Genomic DNA, 22985 nt, shown 5'->3' with positions numbered 1-22985 from the left:
TTATGCATGACAGATCTTTGTTCAAGTTCCACTTATCTGAAATACACTTACAATACAACTGTTGATCGAGGAAAACATCTTGGTTGATCTAAGCAAACACCTATTCATCAAATGTACAGCAGTTGATTGAGCAAACAAGTAGAAGCAAATATCTGTCAAGGCAGCAGTCCAATGTAGCTTCATAATCATTCATGAAAAAGATGCAACTGCAAACTGTAAGGATGATGCCCTTATCTATAATTGCAATAGAAAATGTAGTCAAAGATTCTGTAGAGGCTAGTTATATCTTGTTTCTTGATCAGTGACAGTGAAACAAAGGAGCAAATCTTAAGCTCAATCTTCCTTCACTGGAACTGAGACGAACAATTGGAAAGATTCTCTCATAGCTTAAGCTTTGACATGTGGGATTTTTCACCAAACACTGGCTTCACCCGTTCAAGCTGCCATGGTACTTTTCAAAGTTGCCATTCCAGCTTCTCAACTGCAAATTGAAAACCAAAATAGCAACAAGATGCTGAGAAGCACAACACAAGTTATTACAAGAAGGCATTCAACTTGCTGCCATCCATACCTGCTCCACAATGTCTGCAGTGGAGAGATCCTGACTAGTCTTAAGCGACTCAATGCGAGCTTTCATAACATTGTTGTAATCATCAACCTGAATGAAAAACAGCAAGTAGTAAGAAAGACTCATCATCATCACCCCTGCCCTTTCACGTCAACACTGGTCAGCTATAAAGCACAGCTCAAGAAAACCAGAGATTTCAAGAACCTAACAAACATCAGCCAAACTAAAGTCATTTCCCAAAGTCTACGTTGAGCACTTGACCAAAAACTAAAAACAGCATATGGCAGTGAAGAGACCTACCTAATGGGTGCAATCTAAGCAAAGAATGATTCTTGAGAAACCTCGATATAAATTTAGAAAAAGGGAATTAGCATGATCTGCTAAAAGGAAGTAGTATTCACTTTAAGGCAAAAAAGAAATAGCTAACAGAACACAACTGCCAATAGGTTTAAGCTGTAAGAGCAAGCACAGTGTATGAACCTACTTCCATTGAAGAATCTGAAAGGATCAGAAGCATGCAGCCTTCCTTGCATGCAGAGACACTACCACACACACGATAAGGTTGTCCACTTCAGTATCAGAATCAGCTATGTCACGTACGGCTTGCTACAGCTCCAATCAAGCTCAAGTAAGAACCTTAGCAATTTACAGCCTAGACCATTTTACAGCTCAGGATCCCAAGCCGTAGTTTCCCCATGGTAGGTTTCAAAGTATAACATACAACAGAATTCGTAGTTATAAAAGCAGCATTCTTCTAAAATTGTCTACACAGATGCATTACAATATGATGGACACATGCTTAAGTATTTTATTCAATAATCAATGATTAAAAAATAATCCATAATGTTGTTGCTTTATTGGCTTCCACAACCAGCTTTACTAACTGATGTATTTCACCTGATCAAACATCTATGGAATAGGCAAAACTAGAAGCAATACATGTGACAGTGACAGTAAATGCCTGGTTTTTCCCTCTGCAATCCTCTACTTTCCTGCCCTCAACCTCTGGTTGCCACCTGTGGCAGCCATTGGCCTCCTTCCATTCCTCATCTTCTTTTATTTATTTTATGGTTGACAATCCACTAGAATTGTACCAGCATACAACAGTCATGATTAATCAACTATGACTAATTTCAACCGATTTCTGGTAATGAAGTTGTGAAATAGGCTGGAGACTGAGTGACGTCGGTTGACAGTAATGAGAATTGAGTGGATACATGCTGAAGTCAATTGACACAGCGAACTATGGCATAAACAATGATAAATTCACTAACATGATCTTGGGTTGGGAAGAATCCATGTAGCTTCTTTTGGAGGTTCTCTCTCAAAATCTGTTTGTCACTAGACAAAAACATCACGTGTCCAAGTCATGTTCAATCAAGTAAACCTATATGAGTATGCCTGATTATTCTTTTGTATTTGAAGATAAAAAAGAGCTAATACTTGGCCATTCTTGAACCAGCTACTTCCACTACCACTGGCTATCTACATAACATCAACAAATACTAGCATATCTCTCCTATTTTTGATGTTTCTTCAATTTGTATTTCTGTGCAAATGTCAGGCATGGTGTAATTCAAATTTTTAAGATAGTGCGCTCATTCCTAAATGTCTATTTATTCACTATGAAAAAAATATCAGAGAGTCGATACTTATTTTAGTCATATGTAATATATATACTGATTCAATTGTATACCATCAAACATACCAACTTCATCAAATGTACTAGAAATAATCCTGAAGGAAGATCAAGTTTTTTAATTTAATCTACCTTCTGCAACAGACTCGTCAAGTCTTGGATTTCATCCTTCTTTGCTTTTAATATCTTCTCTGTGATGCCTCCTATGTCTGTCCTGATTCAGAGACATTCATTATCAACAAAACTAGCAAAGCAGAAAAGATAGCAATATATGTGAATTTGCATCTTTATCATATATTTGAATGTTCTAGATATGCAAAAATTTCAAGATATAGACATGGCAAGCATAAAGTCATCTAAAAATAGGGACTCTAGTACAGACCAATCAAGTATAAACAAAATTTTTCATAAACAACAACACAGTCTATAAACCTATAATGAGTTCAGAACATCAAAAAATCGTGGAAGCTCCTTGTAGCAGATGAAGTCCATTCTCTCCAATCGTTTAACTTGATGCAGTATGCAGATTGTTCATTCATTAGGAAAATCATGAAATCTTCTGACCTTGTTACTTACTTATCTGCAGCAAGGACATCAAGGTTATGCTCTTCCACAAGTTGCTCTATCATATCAAGAGTCTTACCTACCTGTTATGAGTAATTTAACTTCTGTAAGTTTTCATATTAAATCAAAAGTAACAAGATAAACTTCATCATTGACTTGAAATCGCACTTACCAGATCAATTCATAATTGTAAGAAAATATGGAATTAGGAGAATAAATTAGTGACATTTAGATGCATCAAGGTCTCTTCAAGCTCGTTGCAAAGGCAAATGCTATTAAGATGATATTTAGAAGGTGAAGAACAAAAGTTAATAGAGTTGTATCTTTCCCCTTAAGGGAAAGGTTGGGCAGAAGCCTATCCAACTCATTTCTAAAGAAAATGAAAGAGAAAAAAAGAACAAGAAGATCCTATAGGAGAAAAAGAAGTATAAATAATGTACAAACAACTTGGCAACCCAGTGGAAGTGACATCAATCCACCACACATTGTGACCAAACTCATTTCATCTAGAAAATGTAAGAGCTAGAGAAGTACAAAAGGATACCACACGAGCAAAGAAGTACACAACATAGTAACAAACAATGTTGCGGCACAAAGCAAGTGATATTAACAAAGAAATCAGATTTATTGTATACAACAGATGGCTGGATCTATCAAATGGACTTAAACACTTGCAAATGTAGGAGGTCATAGAATTGTTGGACGGTCTATCAGCTACTTAAGGCTATCCAATGGCCCTTTGCAAGATAAAACAACTTGTTATGATGCTTCATTGAGCCTTTTTCTGCTCGATGAGATCACTTTTGGCACGTAGATCGACTTAATATATGCCAACAGGTCTTCATGTAGGAGCTTAGGGCTTACCATTGTAACTTCTTTATTGTTCATCCCTTTTCCCTTAGTTTACCTCATTTCTCTACATTGACAAGATTGACATGGCATCACTCACATGCTTCATTAAAATTTACAGGCAAATTACCACAAGTGTGGCAACTACAAATATGGATTCTAGGAGCAAACTCGTTGGCCATATCTTGGAAACAAACTCTCTGCCTTTATCAGAAAATTTGTATGTTATATGCATACCTCTGTCTCTTGACATATAGATTCGAACTCCTCCTGCACAAGTGAAAAAAAAAGAAGAAAAAAGGAGCTTTGTTGGTATGTTTACAACATTAATAAACGTATCTATTAGTTAAACAAAAAAAATTAAAATTTCTAAATTACAAACCTTTATATAATTATATGAAATCACAGAGCTCAATGGTGAAAAATGATCCATGATAGTTGGTACTTTTTGATTTTGTTATTATTGTTATATACAATTAGGTGAAATAAATTCATCTCATTCTAGAAGAGTTTGTGATAACAAAGGTAACTTATCCATATTCAAGTTGTCTAACTAGATATATGGCTAGATATCATCATACAAAATGACACTGGATATTTTCATTCTACCATTAATGGAAAGGGCATCAGAAAATTGCAATGTTGATGAGCATGAGACATAAGTTGCAGGAACCAAATCTACAACATACTCATGATCAATAAAAAATAACAGGTTAAAAATATATCTCAAATGTACAGTGAACTCTATACCTAACTTAACAATGTGCCAATCAACTAGTTAGACAAAGAAGATTGTCCATTGGATGTCAATTCCTCATGAGGATACAAAGCCAAGAACATCATATTTTCATAATCCAATCCTATATACACTGTCATTGGATAGCTTAGTATGAACTATGGACCACGTGTTGCCATCAAATTAAACAAGTAACTAATATATGTCCAGAATAAAATTTTCATACCTCTATATTCTCATGTAATGACTTAAGCACCTGGAAAAGCAAAGAGAAAAAGCGTAAATATTATCTTCACAGCAGTCAAGTAAAAAAGTACAGATACACTGAAAAAAATGTAAATCCTTCTCTGAATACATACAAGATATACTATCAAGATCTCAGCCTCTACTAATCAAACATGTAAAGTACGTTGGCATTCAACAGCCAAACATCCAACAAGTGTTACTCTGTCATATCAACTTTATACCTAAAATATTATTTTAAAGTAACCACAATTTACAGCATCTTGCTGTTATCTCTAGCAAAAGATCAGATATGACATATGGCACTTAGATGCAAAAACTCATCAATCATTAAGCAATTTATAAAACACATTTTAAAAAATTTACCTGTACAAACATGAGATAAAGGCTTTCTCTCTCAGAATTGGTAATTGTTGGAAATGCTTTCTCCACATCCTAAAGACACGTGTTAAACAAATAATAATTTCCATAGTTACCAAAGTCTTAATACATGATTAGAACCGCTCAGAACTAAAACTACAAAAGAGGAGTATATGCCAAAAGATCATAAATGCAAACAAATAACCAGAGACCGTTAGTAGATAGATTCATTTACAACTAAATAACCCTCTTATTTCTTCTTACAGTGATTCATATAAAGTTAGATCGACTATAAAAGGAACAAAATGTAAGAACATATAATTCAGTAGGTCATGATATCATGTAATAACAACCTATCAAGTCATTCTAGGGATTTAAATACATGACAAAGATAACAGGTTCATCAATGTGTTCCAATTTGAGCAAGAAGTGACTGAAATTTCAACATCTTCTATGGTGCCTGAATAACAGCAGGTTATATGTGCTATATGGTTGGTACATCCGTTTAATCACGATGTTACACCTACCCAATTCATCCCTTTAAAGGCTGCATATTGCCACTAATTTCATCTAGATATCGCCAGCCATTTCTATCAAGCCACTCGAAGATCTGGGCTATTCATGAAGGATTATTCAGTCAACTTCTAAAGAACAACAACTTCTAGTTGTATACCAAGGCTCTCTTTGCATTAAATAAACTTTGGGTCGGTTCTTCTACAAACGTCAACTATTTTCTACAGCGGATAATTAAAAAAAATGCAGGTATTGAATAGTTTATTAGCAGAAGCAATACAAAATTACATCTAGAAGCCAAACTCTAGCTAGCAAACTCAAAATTTCATCTTCTATATTTCACAAAGCTGATATTTTGAACACACGTCTTTTGCGAAGAAGCATATACCGAAGCTTCATGAATAATCAGAGAGAAATTATAGAAGAACACATCAAAGATCACCTCTTTGGAGAAGGCCGTGAGAAGAGAACGAATGCCGAGCTTAAAGGACTTCTTAAGATTTGAATGCCGAGAACTCATCGGCAGATCGCCACGACCGTCCATTGGCGCAAGAAACAAAGGCCCCTTTCGAGATTATCACTAGCAGAAACGGGCGCGGAAACGAAGAGTTGAATCGCTTCACACGAGAAATGGAGGATTTCGAATTCTAGGGTTGATGGGGATGTGGCAACGGAAGAGGCTTCATTCGATCTGTTCGTCCGAGAAGGCAAGATAAGATCTTTGAACAAAATTACATATATATCCCTCGGACCAATTTAATCCCTCTCACCCTCTCTAACGACATCAATCAAAGCGAGCGGCGGCGTCGAAGGACCGAGCGTCGGCTCCGCGGATGGAACGGATTTGAAGAGGCGACCGTCGTCGTCGGAGATGGTGGGATCGAATCGCACGCGCCGAGGAAGAAGACCCGAAGCAGGGGCGGTGTCTGGATCCGAACCGGGCCGAATTAAATCGGATTCGGGTTACCTGGCACCGAATGGATCGGGTTCGGGTTGACTCCATTACCCGTCAAGGTTAGAGTGAATGTTGGATTAGGAATACTAACAATAGAATAAGGAGGTATTAGTCATTACGGTAAATACTTTGGACTGTTATGTAAATAGCCCCATAAAACATCACAGGTTCCATCGACTTCCAGATAGTTCGGCGTCATTGAATCCAACGGCCGAGATCGTTCCGGACCTCCACAAGCGAAAGCCTCCCATAAAACCTCATCAGCCGCCATATCGGCGGCTCGCTGGTAGCCTCTCCACAACAGTCGATCCTGCGCGAGCGAGCCCTATCCGCTCAAATCCTGAGACCCTACCCTTCTTCAAGGTGGTATTTTTATCTCGATCTTGTTTCTTGTCTTCGATCTGGTGGTCGCAGTGATCCTCCTTTTATTGCCTTTGTTTCTTTCACGAATGGATTGGTTAGAGTTCGGATGGTGTAAGTCTGAGTACCAAGATTTGAGATTTGGTGTCTGATCGGATGATTCCTACTCTAATCCTCCAGAAAGCTTGCGCCTTTTGTGTACCGTCCCAGACTTCTGAGATGCAGCAAGATAGGTGAAAACTGAGGGGAAGTGTATTGGAGCATGCTAATATTAAAGTTTATCCCTTATTTCTTTTTGTGTTACTCGGGAGAGTGAGAGATGACTGGGAGGCGGTAGTCAATCGAACTTTCTCGCCGAAGAAGTAGATAAACTGAAGCTGCTTCCTTCTTTTAGGCAAAAAGGGGAAAAGGATAAAACATATTGAAGCTGAAACTATCAGTGTCTGAGGAGATAGTGAACTGTCGAATAATAATTCTGGGAATTCATGGAGTAATTGAAATGTCTATGTGTTTTCTTATCATTTTTTTAAAGATCGTATAGGAATAAATATCTAAATTGTCACCATAAATCATAAAAGATAGAAAACTGATATGTGTTTTTTCTTTCTAAGTTTTCACATGTTATTGGTTCTCATCTCACTTTTCATGTGTCTGAGAATTGGACAATAACATGTCATACTGAGAGCTCGGTTGTGCAGAATAGAAAGTGCCGTGCATCTCCAGTAGTGCCATTGGAAACTCAGCTTTCTCTTTGTCATTTTAACTACTTAAGACCATGATTTTTACAGCTTCTTTGCTCCTCAAGGTTGTTGGCTGTTGATGGTGAATGTATTGGCTTGATTATTAATAAAGGAAATCAGTGTCATGTTATCAACTAACTTCAAGGATCATTTTGCATTCTGGTACAGTATTGCATTTATATCTCTGCTAAAGGAAGTTAATATCTTCCCATTTTTGCTTATGACCTTGATGATTAACTTGTGAGGATCAAGATTTCAGTTGCTACATCTTGGAATGAGATCGATTTGAATGTATACATTGCAAAAAATTTCTCTGCCCAAACAAAAGATCCATTTATTGCCAGTTAACTACATTCGAGGAATCTGACCAATACATGTTTTATGCTTTCTATATGATCTGTTCTGTCAGGTTGATGGTGGGCAAAGTAAAGACTCACTAGATGTGATTGATTGTGTGACTGTGGGAAGGGGATGGGCATGTTAGGTTCTAAAAGGTGATACATGCACGTGCACTGTGTTGACATCCCATAATAGGGAGCATATGAGAGATAAGAAACTAGAATATACAATTTTGCTAGACTAATCAACCTACAAAATGTGACCTGCGGACTGTGTTATCTAATGTTTCTGACAGTTGAAAATTTTGGTTCTTGAGATTGGTTTCTTGAGAAGTTTCATAACAAAATCTAACCTAACTGAATAATTATCTCCATAACAGGTTCAAAGGACGTAGTCTACCTAATTTACCCAGTTTGCTGAAGATCACATGATTTATCCTAGAACAGTGTACTTTAGGATGGCATCCCCCATATTTAAGTTATGCCTTTTAGTTGGAAACTTATGTTCATTTTGTGTGATAATGCAAATAAATTTTTGCCTGAGTTATGTGGGATTTAATTTTTAAATCTTTTTAATGCCACACCATGATTAGTTTCATTTATCAATTGAATATTTTGTATGGTGATAACTGAACATATCCAACCACTACTTTTCAGCAAGACTAGGTAGCATGATGCATCATTTATGAACTTGAATATAATTACAGTATCTTCTACTAGACTTTGTTTGGACTATATTGAGTCTTTATGCTCCTTTGTCAAAGTTGTACTCCATGTTCACTTGTTTTATGCTTTCACTACAATATCACTTGTGACCTACAAATTATTATGTTTTTCTTGCTTTGTTGGACACATTATTGTGTATGTTTCTATAAAATTTGTAGATGAGAATCTTTGTTGTGCACCATTGTGAGCTATAAAGCTGTGTTGTTTTTCATCGACAGGCAATGGCTGCTACTTTCTATGCAATGTCTACTGTTGGTGCTATTGCTTCTCCTAGCAATGTCAGACCAAATAAGAAGCTCTTGGCTTCTAAACAAAAGTTCTCCCAGTTTTCTTCTTTTTCTTCTATATCACCTATTGCAATCAGCGGCAGGGGACAGAGCTTGTGTTATCTGAGAAGAGGAAACTCTAAGATTAATGCAATGGCTAAGGAATTATACTTCAACAAGGATGGATCAGCTATTAAAAAGCTACAAGTGAGTTTTGTAGAGATATAATTCTTCAAAGCATGCCTTTTTCTTATATAAATTAAGTGTCATTTATAGTTTCTTATGTGTACAACTGGTCATATCAGACTGGTGTCAACAAGCTTGCAGACCTTGTTGGGGTTACCCTTGGTCCGAAGGGCAGGAATGTTGTCTTGGAAAGCAAGTATGGATCACCTAAGATTGTAAATGATGGGGTGACAGTAGCAAAAGAGGTGTGTTTTCCCTGCATCTCATGTCCAAGCTTTTATGATATGCTTCGTCTTTTGATGGAAATTGTAGATATAATGCTAAATTCAGGATATAAAATTTTCTTCATGTCAAAATGGTTGGAGAATTAATCTTGTAGCTTATAGAAAAATTTAAGAATGTTGTCTTCCAAATTTTGCATCCTCAGCTGCTTTTTCTTTGTTGCTTTTGTTACTGATAATCTCTATTGCTTTACTGTATGATATTTGTCATCAATATTCCTCAATCTGTGCACTGTAAATTGAAAGGCAAAGTATGCATTCTCCCTCTCTTTTCTTAAATTGTGTAACAAATTGATGTTTGGTGATTTAAGACTTGAAGTCATGGAAGTCTTTGAATTAGTCATGTGAACTATAAATGAATCCTTATCAAACTTTAATTGCCTTATAGGTTGAGCTAGAGGATCCTGTTGAGAACATTGGTGCCAAGCTAGTAAGACAAGCGGCTGCTAAGACCAATGATTTGGCTGGTGATGGGACAACTACGTCAGTTGTTCTTGCTCAAGGGTTGATTGCGGAAGGTGTTAAGGTACATCTTCCCTGCATATATTTTCTTTTGTAGGGATAGATTTCTCTTTCCTTGTTATTATATTTGTAAATCATGCAGGTGGTTGCAGCCGGTGCTAACCCTGTTCAGATTACTCGTGGCATTGAAAAAACTGCCAAAGCACTAGTTACTGAACTTGAGAAGATGTCTAAGGAGGTAAACTGTATTCCTAACCAATGGTAAAGTCAGGCTAGGAAAAAAAGTTAGGGAACTGATCATGAAATCCTGTCATATGCTCATGCATTCTTATGTTGCAGGTAGAAGACAGTGAACTTGCGGATGTTGCAGCTGTTAGTGCTGGTAACAACTATGAGATAGGGAACATGATTGCTGAAGCAATGAACAAGGTTGGGAGGAAGGGGGTGGTTACCCTTGAAGAAGGGAAAAGTGCCGAGAACAACCTATACGTTGTTGAGGGGATGCAGTTTGATCGTGGTTATATTTCCCCTTACTTTGTGACAGACAGTGAAAAAATGACTGTTGAATATGAGAATTGCAAGGTTTGGTCTCAAACTCGAAGTACTTCTATATATGTCATCAGGAGTCGTATTGCCGTGTTATCTGTATGCATGTTAAGCTTGTATTTTGAAAATCACGTCTATTTGTATTCAGTTGCTTCTAGTTGACAAGAAAATCACCAATGCTAGAGATCTTATCAATGTTTTGGAAGATGCCATAAGAGGGGGATACCCAGTAGTCATAATTGCAGAAGATATTGAACAGGAAGCCCTTGCAACTCTTGTTGTGAATAAATTAAGAGGGTCACTGAAGATTGCTGCACTAAAAGCCCCTGGATTTGGGGACCGCAAAAGTCAGTACCTTGACGATATTGCGATATTGACTGGAGGTTGATCCATTTCCTTTTTCATAAGTATCTCATTGAGAGCCGTTCTTTCTGTAACATTAGTTCATTAGTCATCCTATGATTCTGACTATTTGTTGGTTTTATGTAGCTACTGTAATTAGAGATGAAGTTGGCCTTTCACTGGATAAAGCTGGCAAAGAGGTCTTGGGTACTGCTGCCAAGGTTGTACTCACCAAAGATTCAACCACAATAGTTGGAGATGGGAGTACGCAGGAGGAAGTAACTAAAAGAGTTGCACAGATAAAGAATCTGATTGAGGTTGTATTATACAGAATTTTTTTTATTACATTTTTTGGCTTATAAAAACTTAAATTCCTAAACCATCTAAGCTCCATCAATCTCTATTTCTAGGCTGCGGAGCAAGAATATGAGAAGGAAAAGCTTAATGAGCGAATAGCAAAGCTGTCTGGTGGTGTTGCCGTCATTCAGGTAGGGTGAAGCATTTACATAGAGGTTACTCCGTCTCGTTTGTTTCTTTTTTGCACACTAGGCTCCATGGTTACATGCAAAATGGCACACTGTGCCTTTCATTTTTCTCAAATTTGTGTAGGTTGGAGCACAAACAGAAACAGAACTAAAAGAGAAGAAGTTGAGAGTTGAAGATGCTCTGAATGCTACCAAGGTTTGGCTGTTGATCTGTCATTAGTTTCATAGTTGGCTATCTCTTTTTATGATTTATGTTTTCATCAACTGTTTTTGTGTATTTCTTTTATGTTTAGGCTGCTGTTGAGGAAGGTATTGTTGTTGGTGGTGGCTGTGCTCTTCTGAGGCTTGCATCAAAAGTCGATGCCATCAAGGAAACACTTGACAATGACGAGCAAAAGGTTAGCATATATATGATAATATATTTTTTTCCCTCAAGAAGAAAACAATGGCGCAACAATACTATGTTGAATATTGACATCTCTTAGATATACAATATCAATGCCTTTCTTTCTTATTTTACTTTCACAGGTTGGTGCGGACATAGTCAAGAGGGCCTTGAGCTACCCACTGAAGCTGATTGCTAAAAATGCTGGCGTTAATGGAAGTGTGGTCATGGAGAAGGTCTTTGATGCCTTGTGATTTTTTGCTTGAGTGATTTGTTTAACAGATTTGCATTTTATTTAAGCTAATCGTTTGATAATTGCATTAGGTGCTGGCCAATGATAACTTCAAGTATGGTTATAATGCTGCTACTGGGAAATATGAGGATTTGATGGCTGCTGGTATAATTGACCCTACTAAGGTTTGTATATCTCTTTTCTGCAAACTTAGTGTAATCATGGGTGTTCGTTTTCATGCTCCGTAGGATTAGCAATTTAAATTATTTTACTTCAGTTTAATTGATTAATACACTACTTGCCTGAAAAATAGCTTCTCATAGAGATTGAGGTTTTCAACTTTTGTCTTGAAAATATGTTAATACCATTTTTGCCTGTAAGAAATCAATCTAAAATTCCATAATAATGGAAAGTGATAAATGCGTGTTAATCTCTACCCAAGCTATTGCCCTTGATTTGATCCGGCAATCGATGCATTTTGCATCTGCTGTAGAAAGTTTGAATTACCATGTAAAATGAAACAGGTGGTGAGGTGTTGTTTGGAGCATGCCGCATCAGTGGCAAAGACTTTCCTCACGTCAGATGTCGTGGTTGTTGACATTAAGGAGCCTGAGCCTGTGCCTGCCGGAAATCCAATGGACAACTCAGGTATCCCCAAGACCGAACTAATCTAACCGCCGTTCGCATTTGCTTTTTGCGGCACTTCCCTTTTGGTATGATATATGTTCTTTATACTCTGTTTGATGACAGGTTACGGATACTAGTCAAACTAAGACGGCATTAAAAATCCGAGTGATTGGAGTCGATGGAGCTGCAGATGAGGCTATGCTGGGTTAGGTTTTCAAATTGGTAGACAGTGATTCAAACAGGCTAGTGTGAAAACCTCCTGGGGCAAAAGGAAAATGAGATGTCACCATGGGAACCTCAGTATATTTGTATGATGATTGTGTCGTCTTCCTAAAATTTTGCAGCCAAATAAACCCACAATTCCTCTTCCTGCTTGCTTTTGGCATTTCTGTGCCGAGTGATTTTGCTGGGAACTATAATCGATGAATTCCTTATCACGCTGTGATGGCAGAGGCATTGCTAAGCTTCAGTTTACCTCTTAAATATGTGAACATTAAGGATTAGTGCTTGCAACCAAACAATCTATCATCTTAAGTAACTTATCCACACTTTATTATCTATCAAAATTATACTAATTTGTTTACTAATAGACATTTTTTTTCCTTTCTTTCACTCCACATATCCATCCATCTTATCATTTAGCAACGCATATGCTATTTCTTAACCATCTAACATTTGATTCCATAAAATATCACTAATACAATAGTGATCCAACAAAACATGAACTTGATGCATATATATTTGTTTGCAACTTCTTTTTCTGCCACTGATTTGCCTCCTGGAATGCCAGTGAGGTCCAATGTTAATAATGGTCAAAGCATACTGGGTTTTGCAAAGTGAGATGCTTATAATGATAATACCTAAACTAATGGCAAATCCACACTAGTCTCTGCTACATAAGGTTATTGAGAATAAGCATTTCAAGGAGCCACTGATACACTCCAAGAGAAACAAGCATAATAACAACACAAACCAGTTTAAGCTGTGGAAAGCTAAGCACTCGATCAGCTTTCTTATGAAAAGTCGAGTAAATCAAGTAAATCAAGGTAGCATGACCATTTTCAGCCAGCATAAATCTTGGATCATAAAAGAACACTCTAGGTTCAGTGCTTCGGCTGGATTCTGTCGTCTTTTAGTGATGATGGTTTTGAACATAACGAAGGCCACAGTATTTGCATACAGCTGGTGCTTCTAGGTCAAGGCAAATAAACTCTATCGGATGGCCTAGCGCAGGATTACTATCTGCATTTTGAACAGCAATTTTGTTAGCATCACGAAATGAGCAAAAGATGGGAGTGCAAGAAGTTACTAAAAGAGGTGGAACTAAGTCGGATGATTACGTCCTTCACAAGCGACGATCCTTCCTTCAACTTTTATCGGAGGCACTTCATTGATCAACTCCATTGGTGATTTCTTGCGGGTGTCCTGCACAACTCATTTACACATGTTTTAGATGCACTTTTATTAGACATCGAACAGAGTGTGTCTAAGTCAGATTTCATTGTATACAAGAATTAAAATGTTGAAGGAGAAAGTTTTGCATCAAAATTCTATCTAACCGCCCAAAAAGGCAAAAATTTTCTCCCCACAAAGGTACTAATATTGTAAAGAAAATTGATACAGTTGCTTTTTCACTCACATTTTTGCCATCAAGCAAACAGCCAATGATCATTTCTTTTTCTTTCCTTTTACATGAACACTTTTTATATTTAGATTCACTTTCTTTAGAACCTTGTGTATCAAACAGGGCTTAAATCAAGTTTTAAGTTCACCATATAATTGGAATAATTCCCAACTAAATGGAGATGAATATTATAGATCCTTCATTTGGTTGAGTACCGATAGTAGCTAAATTACAAGATAACCAAGCTCTATCATATCCTTTCCTTCTGTTTCTGATCAAGTATCCGATGCTCTCACTCCATCTCTCTGGCACTTCTAATTTCAATAGACATAATAATTTTGTAATTATCTGATATATATTTGCTTAGTGCAAATGATACTTGGTGGGTGACACATAAATCTCAAGATTTCTCTTCTCAGTTCTAACAATCCCAGTTTTTCATTCTATAAGCACCACACTCTTCAATCTCTTGTTCCCATCAAATAATAGAACATATCAAGAAATTCACTTCTTGGAATGGTTGATAATTCAATTCACTTTACCTCCATTTTCTCTTCCTAAAGCTAGAGTTGCATCAGATCATTAAACCTACCTCTATGTCATGTAAAATCTTTAGCTTCTAACATTTTCTCCATATCTCTCGTTCTAAAATATACTCTATCCAACCAACAAACAGCAATCAGTATATACTCCACAAAATGCTTGTCCATAGTAAGTGCAAAGCAATAAAGCTTGAAGGTTAATTCTTGGTACAGACTTACTATTATTGAGAGAACCACTGGAAGAAACCCTTCCAACGAACCCTAATCGTAATTATTAAGGGAAAAAAGGCACTTTTTGAGACGAATTCATGAAATCCCATCGAGACCACATCGCAAGCTCTTCCCCATCAGACGGACAAACCAATCGGATTCCTAATCGGGAAATAATATGCCCTGCCGGAACCAAGGTGGCACCCACGCGAAGCTACATCCGATCAAAACAGAACTAGGGAAAAAAGAAACGATGGGATCGAATCGATTACCTGCATCCATTTGGCGGTGTGATCGCTGACAAGAGAGCCGATCGCCCTCGTCCCCAGCGGGGCGCGGAAGGGATCTAGGGTTTTCAGGAGGCGGGGAAGCTGTCGCGTCGCCATCGCCGAGCGCCACAGATCGAGGACGAGAGGGAGCGAGAGGTTCTCGATTGATAGGAAATAAGACCATAAGATCTCGACTATCCAAAGTTTTGCCTTTGTTCCATGATTCGTGCGTGGGATATTAACACAAATCAAAAAGCAGCGGGCGCCGTTGGCCCGAGGTCAGCATTTGTGTCGGACCAGGAGTCAAACTATTGGCTCAAATACGGTCAATATAAACCTATTTGGCAAGCCATCGATCACCAGAAACCAACAGTCCAGGCTTCCTCAATTGCTATAGGCCAGAACTGTGGGACCGACAAGGGACCCACCTGTTAGGCCTTCCTCTTCCATTCAAAACGCTGGTAGCAAAAGAGGTACGTCAGGGTGGAAGGAAACAAAAGGCATTTATCTTCGATTCATCTTCTCCGCTCCACACTCGACGATACTGCCTTGTGAAAGGGGTCGAGATCCCCTTTAATTCTTGTTTGAAGTAAGTTTCTGCTCAGCCACTCATATCCGTCAGTGATGGCTGGGTCCAATAAATTAACGGATGTGATGCGAATTTCTTCACGCATGTTATTGAAGCACTCGGAGAGGATCCTCATCCTACAAGAATGGCCTCTCATCGGATCCACTGATTCTTTAATCGAATGTGTTCGTCAGCGCCGCTCTCCGGCTTCTTCCCCGTCTTCTCCGCCGACTCTTCTGTGGTTCTTCCTTGCTATCCCCCGAAGCTCCCACCGCTCTCTTCCCATCCCCCAGTTCTCACCCGTAAGATCGATTCCCTCCTTCCAAAACCCTAACCTTCCGCCCCAATTCTTCCTCGATCGAGCGCGTTCCGTCTGAACGCCTACTGGTGATTCTTGACGGCGAAGGGATGAACGGAGAAGGAGGAGACGCGGACGGGGCCTCTGCGTCAGCGTCAACGGTGGCGACGACCGCTAACGCGTGCCTGAATGGCGGGGCTCCGCCGCCGTTTCTGAGCAAGACGTACGAGATGGTGGATGACCCTGCGACGGACGCCATCGTATCGTGGGGGCCGGCCAACAACAGCTTCGTGGTGTGGAACACCATCGAGTTCGCGAGGGACCTCTTACCTAAGTACTTCAAGCACAACAACTTCTCCAGTTTCGTTCGCCAGCTCAATACTTATGTACGCTAATTCCTCTGAACCCACAATCTTTTGGTTTTTCTATACAATACGTCTGTAACCTAGTTAATTTTATAGTTCATCTTTTTGGTGATAAATTTTGTGTGCTCGAGTTTGATTGAATCGATTAGGGTAGCTCGGATGGTAATAAATCGGAGTTGGAACATTGTCAAAAGTTGAGAAGTTTGTGCGGTAGACATGGAGAAAATTGGGAATTCGCAGATAAAAATCTTATCTTCTTTAGGAGATTAGTATTTGCAACCCATTTTTGCTATTTATAACCCCATTTTAAAATTTGTTAATATTTCTAAACTACCTCTTTGCAAATGGACTTAGATATCTTTGTTTTCCTCCTCCTCCTCTTCATCTTCTTCTTTCTCCTCCTCTTCTTCTTCCTCCTCAGAGGACGGCGTCGAGGGGGTGGTGAGTGCAGGGCAGCATTTGGTGACGGCATTGGAAGGGAGCGCAAGGGGAGCACGGGGTTGTGGGGAAGAAAAAAAAAAAGGTAATATCGATAATACTAGGACTGTAAATAGTGTTTTAAAATTTTATTTTTTTTAAAGTGGTTGTCAATAACAAGGGTTTGTCAATAATAAAAAGGGGATTATGAATAGTAAACTTCTTTCTTTAAAGTAGAGATAGTCCTCTTAGTGCTCTGGGGTTCCTGTCCTCTATGGTAGAAATCAGAAGCAGCACATCGTAGAAGTGAAGGAATGATATTGACTGGACAAAGAAGAAGCAGAGAAAGTAGAAAGCTATTTCTTTCATTTTCGCTGTCACGTTCAATTTGTTAACTTTTGCATGGTTTCACATGTTTATTATTTACAATCTTGGTGCTGGAAGTTCGTTTGAATTTTGCTATTTAGTATGTAGATCGATGTAGAAGGGAATGATAGCTAGAAATGACAGTGTCAAAAGGAAAGAAGAAAGATAAAAGCAGCATCATAAACATTGGATGAGCAATGATTCAAATATAATTAATAAATTCTAAATGTTTAATCATCTGCAATCAACCTTCCAGTTTGATTTAGGTATAACAATAGCACTGATGCTGAATTAGTATAGTCTGAACTGAATAGAATATACATTAGATCCAAAAGAAACAGAAGAGTATAATAAAAATCGAAAAAATGATATAGTAGTCTCAGAGGGCAGGGAATGATGGTTAAAGATCATAGAATATGCTATCCTGAACTTGGTTTGTGGCTAGACCAGGTTGGCCATGAGTTTGACTTGGCTGACAGTTTAGGCCCTTGTTCAACCCTGTTATGGACTGCATCAAGGGCTCATCGCTACAACTAGTTGAGCGAGTTCATGAAATTGACTTGGATGATGATGTGGCAACAACTGTAGCACGTATTCAGCCCTATTTTGATTCAAAGCAGATACAGAAAGCTTTTGGAGAGTATATTGTCACAACATATTCTAGTTATCCAACACATGTGGGTTCAAAGTGTCGAGAATACAAGGGATTTGGCCCGAGATCTTGCAAAAAAACTATGTCAGAGGCATGCCCTATAAGATCCCTTTGATGCTTACGTTAGTACAGGCTCAGTGGATTCAGTAAATGCATTCCATCATATGTGTTTGCCGTCAAGGAGACACCTAAGTCCTTTTTAGGGTTTATAGTGCAGTAGACGTATATTGGGTTGAGGTCGTGGTAAATGTCGAGAACAATTATGCACATCCTTCGACCATCAATAGGTCATAGAATCATTTTTAAACTTTGGGATAAAAAGTAACGACTTGTTGAAGTAGCTTTTCGCCTACCCATGGAGCTGAATCAACATCCTTATTGGCGCCATGTTATCGACATAATAGGTTTGGATCCCTCATGATGTGTTGGTTGAATGGGATCGGGGTGTCAGCCAGACGGAGGTGATGTGTCGGCCAAGTGTCGACCATGTGGCGATTATGTGTTGGTCAGAAGAGGATGATAAGTTGATGGTCGCCTCCTATGATATCTCCTGTATCATATAGTAAATGGGATTTCTAGATGGACTAGTGAAGTGTTTCTTGTCCAACCCTAGCAGCCTATATTACCCACTTGGATATAAACTTAAGGAGGCTAAGAAGCACAGCGTTCCAACTTGACAGGACTCTTTGTTGAAAATTAAAGAAACTGTTGGACGACAGGGCAAAAGGAAGTTGCTACAGCACTAAATTAATATATCTAAGATTATATTATTGCTGAAAGTTAAAAAAAAAAGTTGTTTTGAGTTTGGAGTACAGTATTAATTTTATCGCACTAGTAGCCTACAAGTCCCAGGGGTTGTCTTGGATAATTATTTTTCTTCATTGCAGTAGAATTACCACTAGTTAGTTGTTCTTTCTTCTCTTTTGTCATTTTTATCGTTTCTCCTCCTTAAATTGGAGAATACCAGATAGGAAGGTTATATCCTATTGGAATTTGATATTTTTGTAAGAAGTCGAGCCATATCAAAGCTGACTACTTTATCATGATTAGATTGCACTTATGGCTTTAACACACAAGTTATCTTCATTCTGGCTACCAAAAAAACCATGCAAATATTTAGCTTATCTTTTTATGATAGTTTTTTAATTCTTGTGAATCTTGTTTCCTGATTGCCTCATCTACTATTTCCAAATTAGTTTCTAAATCTACTAACCATGATTATATGCACTGAAAGTATATAATAAGCATAACCATTCTTGATCCTTATAGAAGGTGGGGGGAAGATTATATCATGGTAAGTTTGACAAGACTAATGTATAAGAATTGCCACAAAAACCTGACCTTGTGGGAAAGAAAAGGGTTCTAAGGTAAAAATGGACCCATTTTCTTCACTGATGGTGATGGAAATTGTTACTGATGGTGATAGAAATTGTTTTTTTTTTTTTTTTTTAAACCTTGTATTGCACAACTTTTTTGAATCACAACAAACACACTTGTCTGACAGACTCAAGTTAGTTTAGTGACTTCTTGGGAACTTTTCTTGTTAAGTAGTATTTCCAACTTGGGGAGCATGTAATAGTGGGTTTTGCTAGTCACATTGAATCTTGGATTTGAAGTTCAGAATGGTTGGACCATAGTTGGTACCTTTTGGCTTGTTTTAAATGGTTGTATTGGGGTTTAGAACACTGAATTTAATTTCTTTTTCTGGCTTGTGTCTCATTGTTTGTGCAGGGTTTTAGAAAGGTTGATCCTGATCGATGGGAGTTTGCTAACGAGGGATTCCTGAGGGGTCAAAAACATTTGCTGAAGGCCATCAGTAGGAGAAAATCAACCCATGGACACAATCAACAGCCACAGCAGCAGCAGCAGCAGCAGCCTCAAACACAGAATACTATTGAGGTGGGGAAGTTTGGGTTAGAAGAAGAGATTGAAAGGCTCAAGAGAGACAAGAATGTACTAATGCAGGAACTGGTTAGGCTGAGGCAGCAGCAGCAGACTACTGATCAGCAGTTAAACACCTTAGGTCAGCGCCTTCAAGGAATGGAACAGCGCCAGCAACAGATGATGTCATTCTTGGCAAAAGCCATGCAGAGCCCTGGATTCTTAGCCCAGTTGGTGCAACAAAATGACAGCAATCGGCGCATAGTTGGAGTAAGCAAAAAGCGGAGATTGCCTAGGCAAGAAAATGAGCTGGATGGTGAAAGCACTATGCAGGATGGTCAAATAATTAAATACCAGCCCCTGATAAATGAAGCAGCAAAAGCAATGCTGATGCAAATTCTGAAGTATGACACATCTCCTAGATTGGAATCCTTTGGCAACTCCCAGAACTTTTTAATTGAGAATTATTCTTCACCTCTAGAGGCTTTTGATAGCAGTTCTCTAAAGCGGACTTCAGGAGTCACTCTTTCTGAAGTGCCACCTACAAGTTCTGGTGTTCCATCTTTGCCAGCAAGCTCTGGATATTCAGCAATGCCGCCTCCTGTGTCATCTGAGATTCAATCGTCATCCAATGTAGCACATATGGTTACAACCACCAAAATGCCTAACATGGATTTGAGGTCTGGGACTATTGCTCCATCTCATACTAATAATGGCATATCAGAACTTTCTCAAGTGCAGGCTATGATGCCTGATGGATTCAGTCATAGCTATGTAGGGTCTAACGGAGGAAGCATTCCTATGAACCCTATTTCCGATGTCATGGATGAGCTGGCAGGAATTGAGACTGAAAAGTTTACCTCCGATATGGACATCTTAAGCGATGACGAGCAGCTTCCAAGCATAAATGATCCTTTCTGGGAACAATTCTTGACTGCAAGCCCACTATTGGGAGATGCCGACGAGGTTGATTCAGACTTGCATGAAACTGAGGAAATAGGGCTAGAAGCAGGGAATTCTGGGGACAGTACCCAGATCATGGATCACCTCACAATGCAGATGGGGCATCTTGCCCCACATAGCATTAAGTGATAACAAAATGCACGCCTCTGTGTGTTTTTGTTGGATGCAATCTATAATAACATCATAATCACATTACTCTCAAGAGTCAACCGGCAAACACATTATATGTGGCTTAGTTTTGCTACTTTAACTGCGAGTCAAACAGGTATGTGTCGGAGCCAATTGTATTGTTCTTGGGAAATCCTTCCTGTTGCTATTGCTTAAGAGATCTTATGTGGAACACACAGCTTATATATTTCCTTGAAGTTGCACCAGTCTTCTCTAACATGGTCTTTTTTATCTTTTTGTTGTTTCTGAGACCATTAGGTCCTTGTTGTACATCATCATTGACCATATAATATCAATATCAAGGATACATGACCATTAGGCCCTCTAAGGTGGAAAGTCAAAATGGGCTTTTTGCAGCAGCAGTTTATTTGGTGTAGATTTATCCTCGTATGGGTTGAGCATGGATTATATAACATGTATGTTTGTATTAGATTTTGTTTCCTCTCTGAGACCTACTTACTGTACAAACAAATCAAAGCCAGTTTGGAGAACATGCATCTGCTCTGAGAAATGTGGCTTTGAAGCATGCATCTTATGTGACTTGGTCATGGTTAACATTTGAGAATGGTTAACATTTTCTCAAGCTTTGTGAATTGGAATTGGAATGTAATTAGTTATTTTTAGCATCTCGATTTAGTTTAGATTATTTTTTATAATAAATTATTTTTAATATTTCGATCTATATATTTTTAAAAGTTATATTAAGATTTTTTTAAAAAATTATATTGAGATTTTTATATTTATGAAAATGAAACATTTAAAAGTTACATTGAGATTCTTATACTTACGAAATAAGATTTTTAATTTAATTATTTTAATATTTTTTATTTTTAATCAATATATGAATCATAATATAATTTTTAAAAATATAAAGATCGAGATACTAAATATAAATATAGTTAATTATAGAGGTAATTTATAATTAGTTTATATTCCATCTAATCTATATTTGAATACTTTCAAATTTGACTTTAATTTTTTAAAAAAATTAAAATAAATAAAATAAATATTTATGTTATATTTGTCCATTAATATTAAGAGACTGAAACGAGTTATGATATTGCATTTATTATATTTGATTTCATAATCAACCTGAAAACATATCAAATTCGATGTAAAAACCCATAAAATCATCTAAAAATAAAGAACATAAGACGAACCATGCTATATTTGATTGTAAGATGCAGATGAAAATGAATTATATTACTGTAATAAAATGAAATATAATTTTATTTATGAATATAATATCATAAGGTTTAATCTATCCACAATTCATGTACGGATCCACGGGGTGAGAGAACAAAGCTGTGCGATCATTTGGTAAGAACAGAAAGAATCTGCATGCAGTTTTCTTTGACTGCGTGCAGTTGATTCAGGGAAAGGAAGAGAAACGAACGAAACGAAAAGATTACATCTTTGAGACTCCCGACGAATCGAATGACTGTGAGAAACCTATCGATCACTTACTGTCTACGGATCCTTCCACGTGGGGCTCGTGAAGAGCCCCGGAGGACCGCGGAAGGAGCAGGCCCGGCGATGGCGGTTGCGGAGGCTGCAAGGCTACCGGTGAGAACGGAGCGGCAGCGTAGGGTGGCGGAGTCAAGGCGACAGCTGCGGGCACCTGGGCGACAGCAGGTCCAGGAACGCGCTCGGCGACTCGAGGTCGAGCGGCAAGGGTGGAGGAGGGGAAGGCCGGAGCGGCGAGTGGGCGGGGCGGTGGGAGCCGTCGGAGTGGAGGAGGGAGATCTCCAGGAAGCGCATGTAGGCGGAGAAGGGGGTCTCGGCGGGCGGCGGCACAGCGGGGTCGGCCGGGGTGGTGGGGACGGAGGGGCGGGGGAGGGGGTCCAGGGGCTGGGGACGGGCCTGGTTGAGGCGGCGCGGCCGCGGGAGGGAGGCGGAAGCGCCGGTGAGCTGCTGGACTACCGAGCGGAAGTCGCTGCTGCGGATGTTGTAGACCCGCGGCTGGCGGGGGCCCTCCTTCTTGATGGCTTTGTTGACGCCGAGACTGTGCTGGTTCCTGGAGCTCTCCATTCTTCTTCTTCTTCTTCTTCTTCTTCTTCTTCTTCTTCTTCTTCTTCTTGTGCTGCTGTGTCTGATTCAAACGAAAAAAACTGCGAGAGGTGTGCAGAGAATAAGATGATAAAAGAGTGGGAGAAGGAGATGGTTAGGCACAGAAGTCTTCGTTTCAGACTGTCGTTTACGGTGGGAAGGTTGGCGGAAAAGTATTCGCGGACGCGCAAAGGAACGAAGAATAAGAAG

At 38.7% G+C, this 22985-nt stretch overlaps 5 protein-coding genes across 5 annotated transcripts; 2 read left to right on the top strand and 3 right to left on the bottom strand.

Moving 5' to 3' along the window:
• On the bottom strand, nt 1-6450 carry LOC135608349 (uncharacterized). The gene is made up of 9 exons (XM_065101145.1): nt 6243-6450; nt 5915-6163; nt 4966-5034; nt 4583-4612; nt 3858-3890; nt 2784-2854; nt 2340-2421; nt 572-658; nt 1-481 (listed from the first exon to the last, which is right to left on the bottom strand). The coding sequence occupies exons 2-9, from the start codon at nt 6014-6016 to the stop codon at nt 428-430; spliced, it is 528 nt and encodes a 175-aa protein (XP_064957217.1). The 5' UTR covers nt 6017-6163; nt 6243-6450; the 3' UTR covers nt 1-427.
• A 182-nt stretch (nt 6451-6632) lies between these two features.
• On the top strand, nt 6633-12773 carry LOC103978643 (ruBisCO large subunit-binding protein subunit beta, chloroplastic). The gene is made up of 15 exons (XM_009394495.3): nt 6633-6790; nt 8810-9064; nt 9163-9288; nt 9713-9850; nt 9929-10024; nt 10126-10368; nt 10481-10715; nt 10822-10991; nt 11085-11162; nt 11284-11355; nt 11453-11557; nt 11688-11780; nt 11869-11961; nt 12301-12424; nt 12527-12773. Exons 2-15 carry the CDS (start codon nt 8813-8815, stop codon nt 12538-12540), a joined length of 1839 nt encoding a protein of 612 aa, XP_009392770.2. The 5' UTR covers nt 6633-6790; nt 8810-8812; the 3' UTR covers nt 12541-12773.
• Nucleotides 12774-13245: 472 nt separating this feature from the next.
• On the bottom strand, nt 13246-15261 carry LOC135608350 (NADH dehydrogenase [ubiquinone] iron-sulfur protein 6, mitochondrial-like). Its single transcript, XM_065101146.1, has 3 exons — nt 15052-15261; nt 13744-13828; nt 13246-13645 (listed from the first exon to the last, which is right to left on the bottom strand). Exons 1-3 carry the CDS (start codon nt 15163-15165, stop codon nt 13536-13538), a joined length of 309 nt encoding a protein of 102 aa, XP_064957218.1. The 5' UTR covers nt 15166-15261; the 3' UTR covers nt 13246-13535.
• A 530-nt stretch (nt 15262-15791) lies between these two features.
• LOC135608348 (heat stress transcription factor A-1-like) lies at nt 15792-21054 on the top strand. The gene is made up of 2 exons (XM_065101144.1): nt 15792-16300; nt 19446-21054. The coding sequence occupies exons 1-2, from the start codon at nt 16025-16027 to the stop codon at nt 20685-20687; spliced, it is 1518 nt and encodes a 505-aa protein (XP_064957216.1). The 5' UTR covers nt 15792-16024; the 3' UTR covers nt 20688-21054.
• A 1271-nt stretch (nt 21055-22325) lies between these two features.
• On the bottom strand, nt 22326-22757 carry LOC135607625 (protein HAIKU1-like). The gene has a single exon (XM_065099578.1). It carries the CDS (start codon nt 22755-22757, stop codon nt 22326-22328), a length of 432 nt encoding a protein of 143 aa, XP_064955650.1.
• Between the last annotated feature and the right edge of the window lie 228 nt (nt 22758-22985).

This window comes from Musa acuminata, chromosome BXJ2-3, assembly GCF_036884655.1.
Source record: "Musa acuminata AAA Group cultivar baxijiao chromosome BXJ2-3, Cavendish_Baxijiao_AAA, whole genome shotgun sequence".
NCBI classification, from domain to species: domain Eukaryota; kingdom Viridiplantae; phylum Streptophyta; class Magnoliopsida; order Zingiberales; family Musaceae; genus Musa; species Musa acuminata.
The sequence above is the reverse complement of the archived record's forward strand: the minus strand, read 5'-3'. Positions and strand labels throughout refer to the sequence as shown.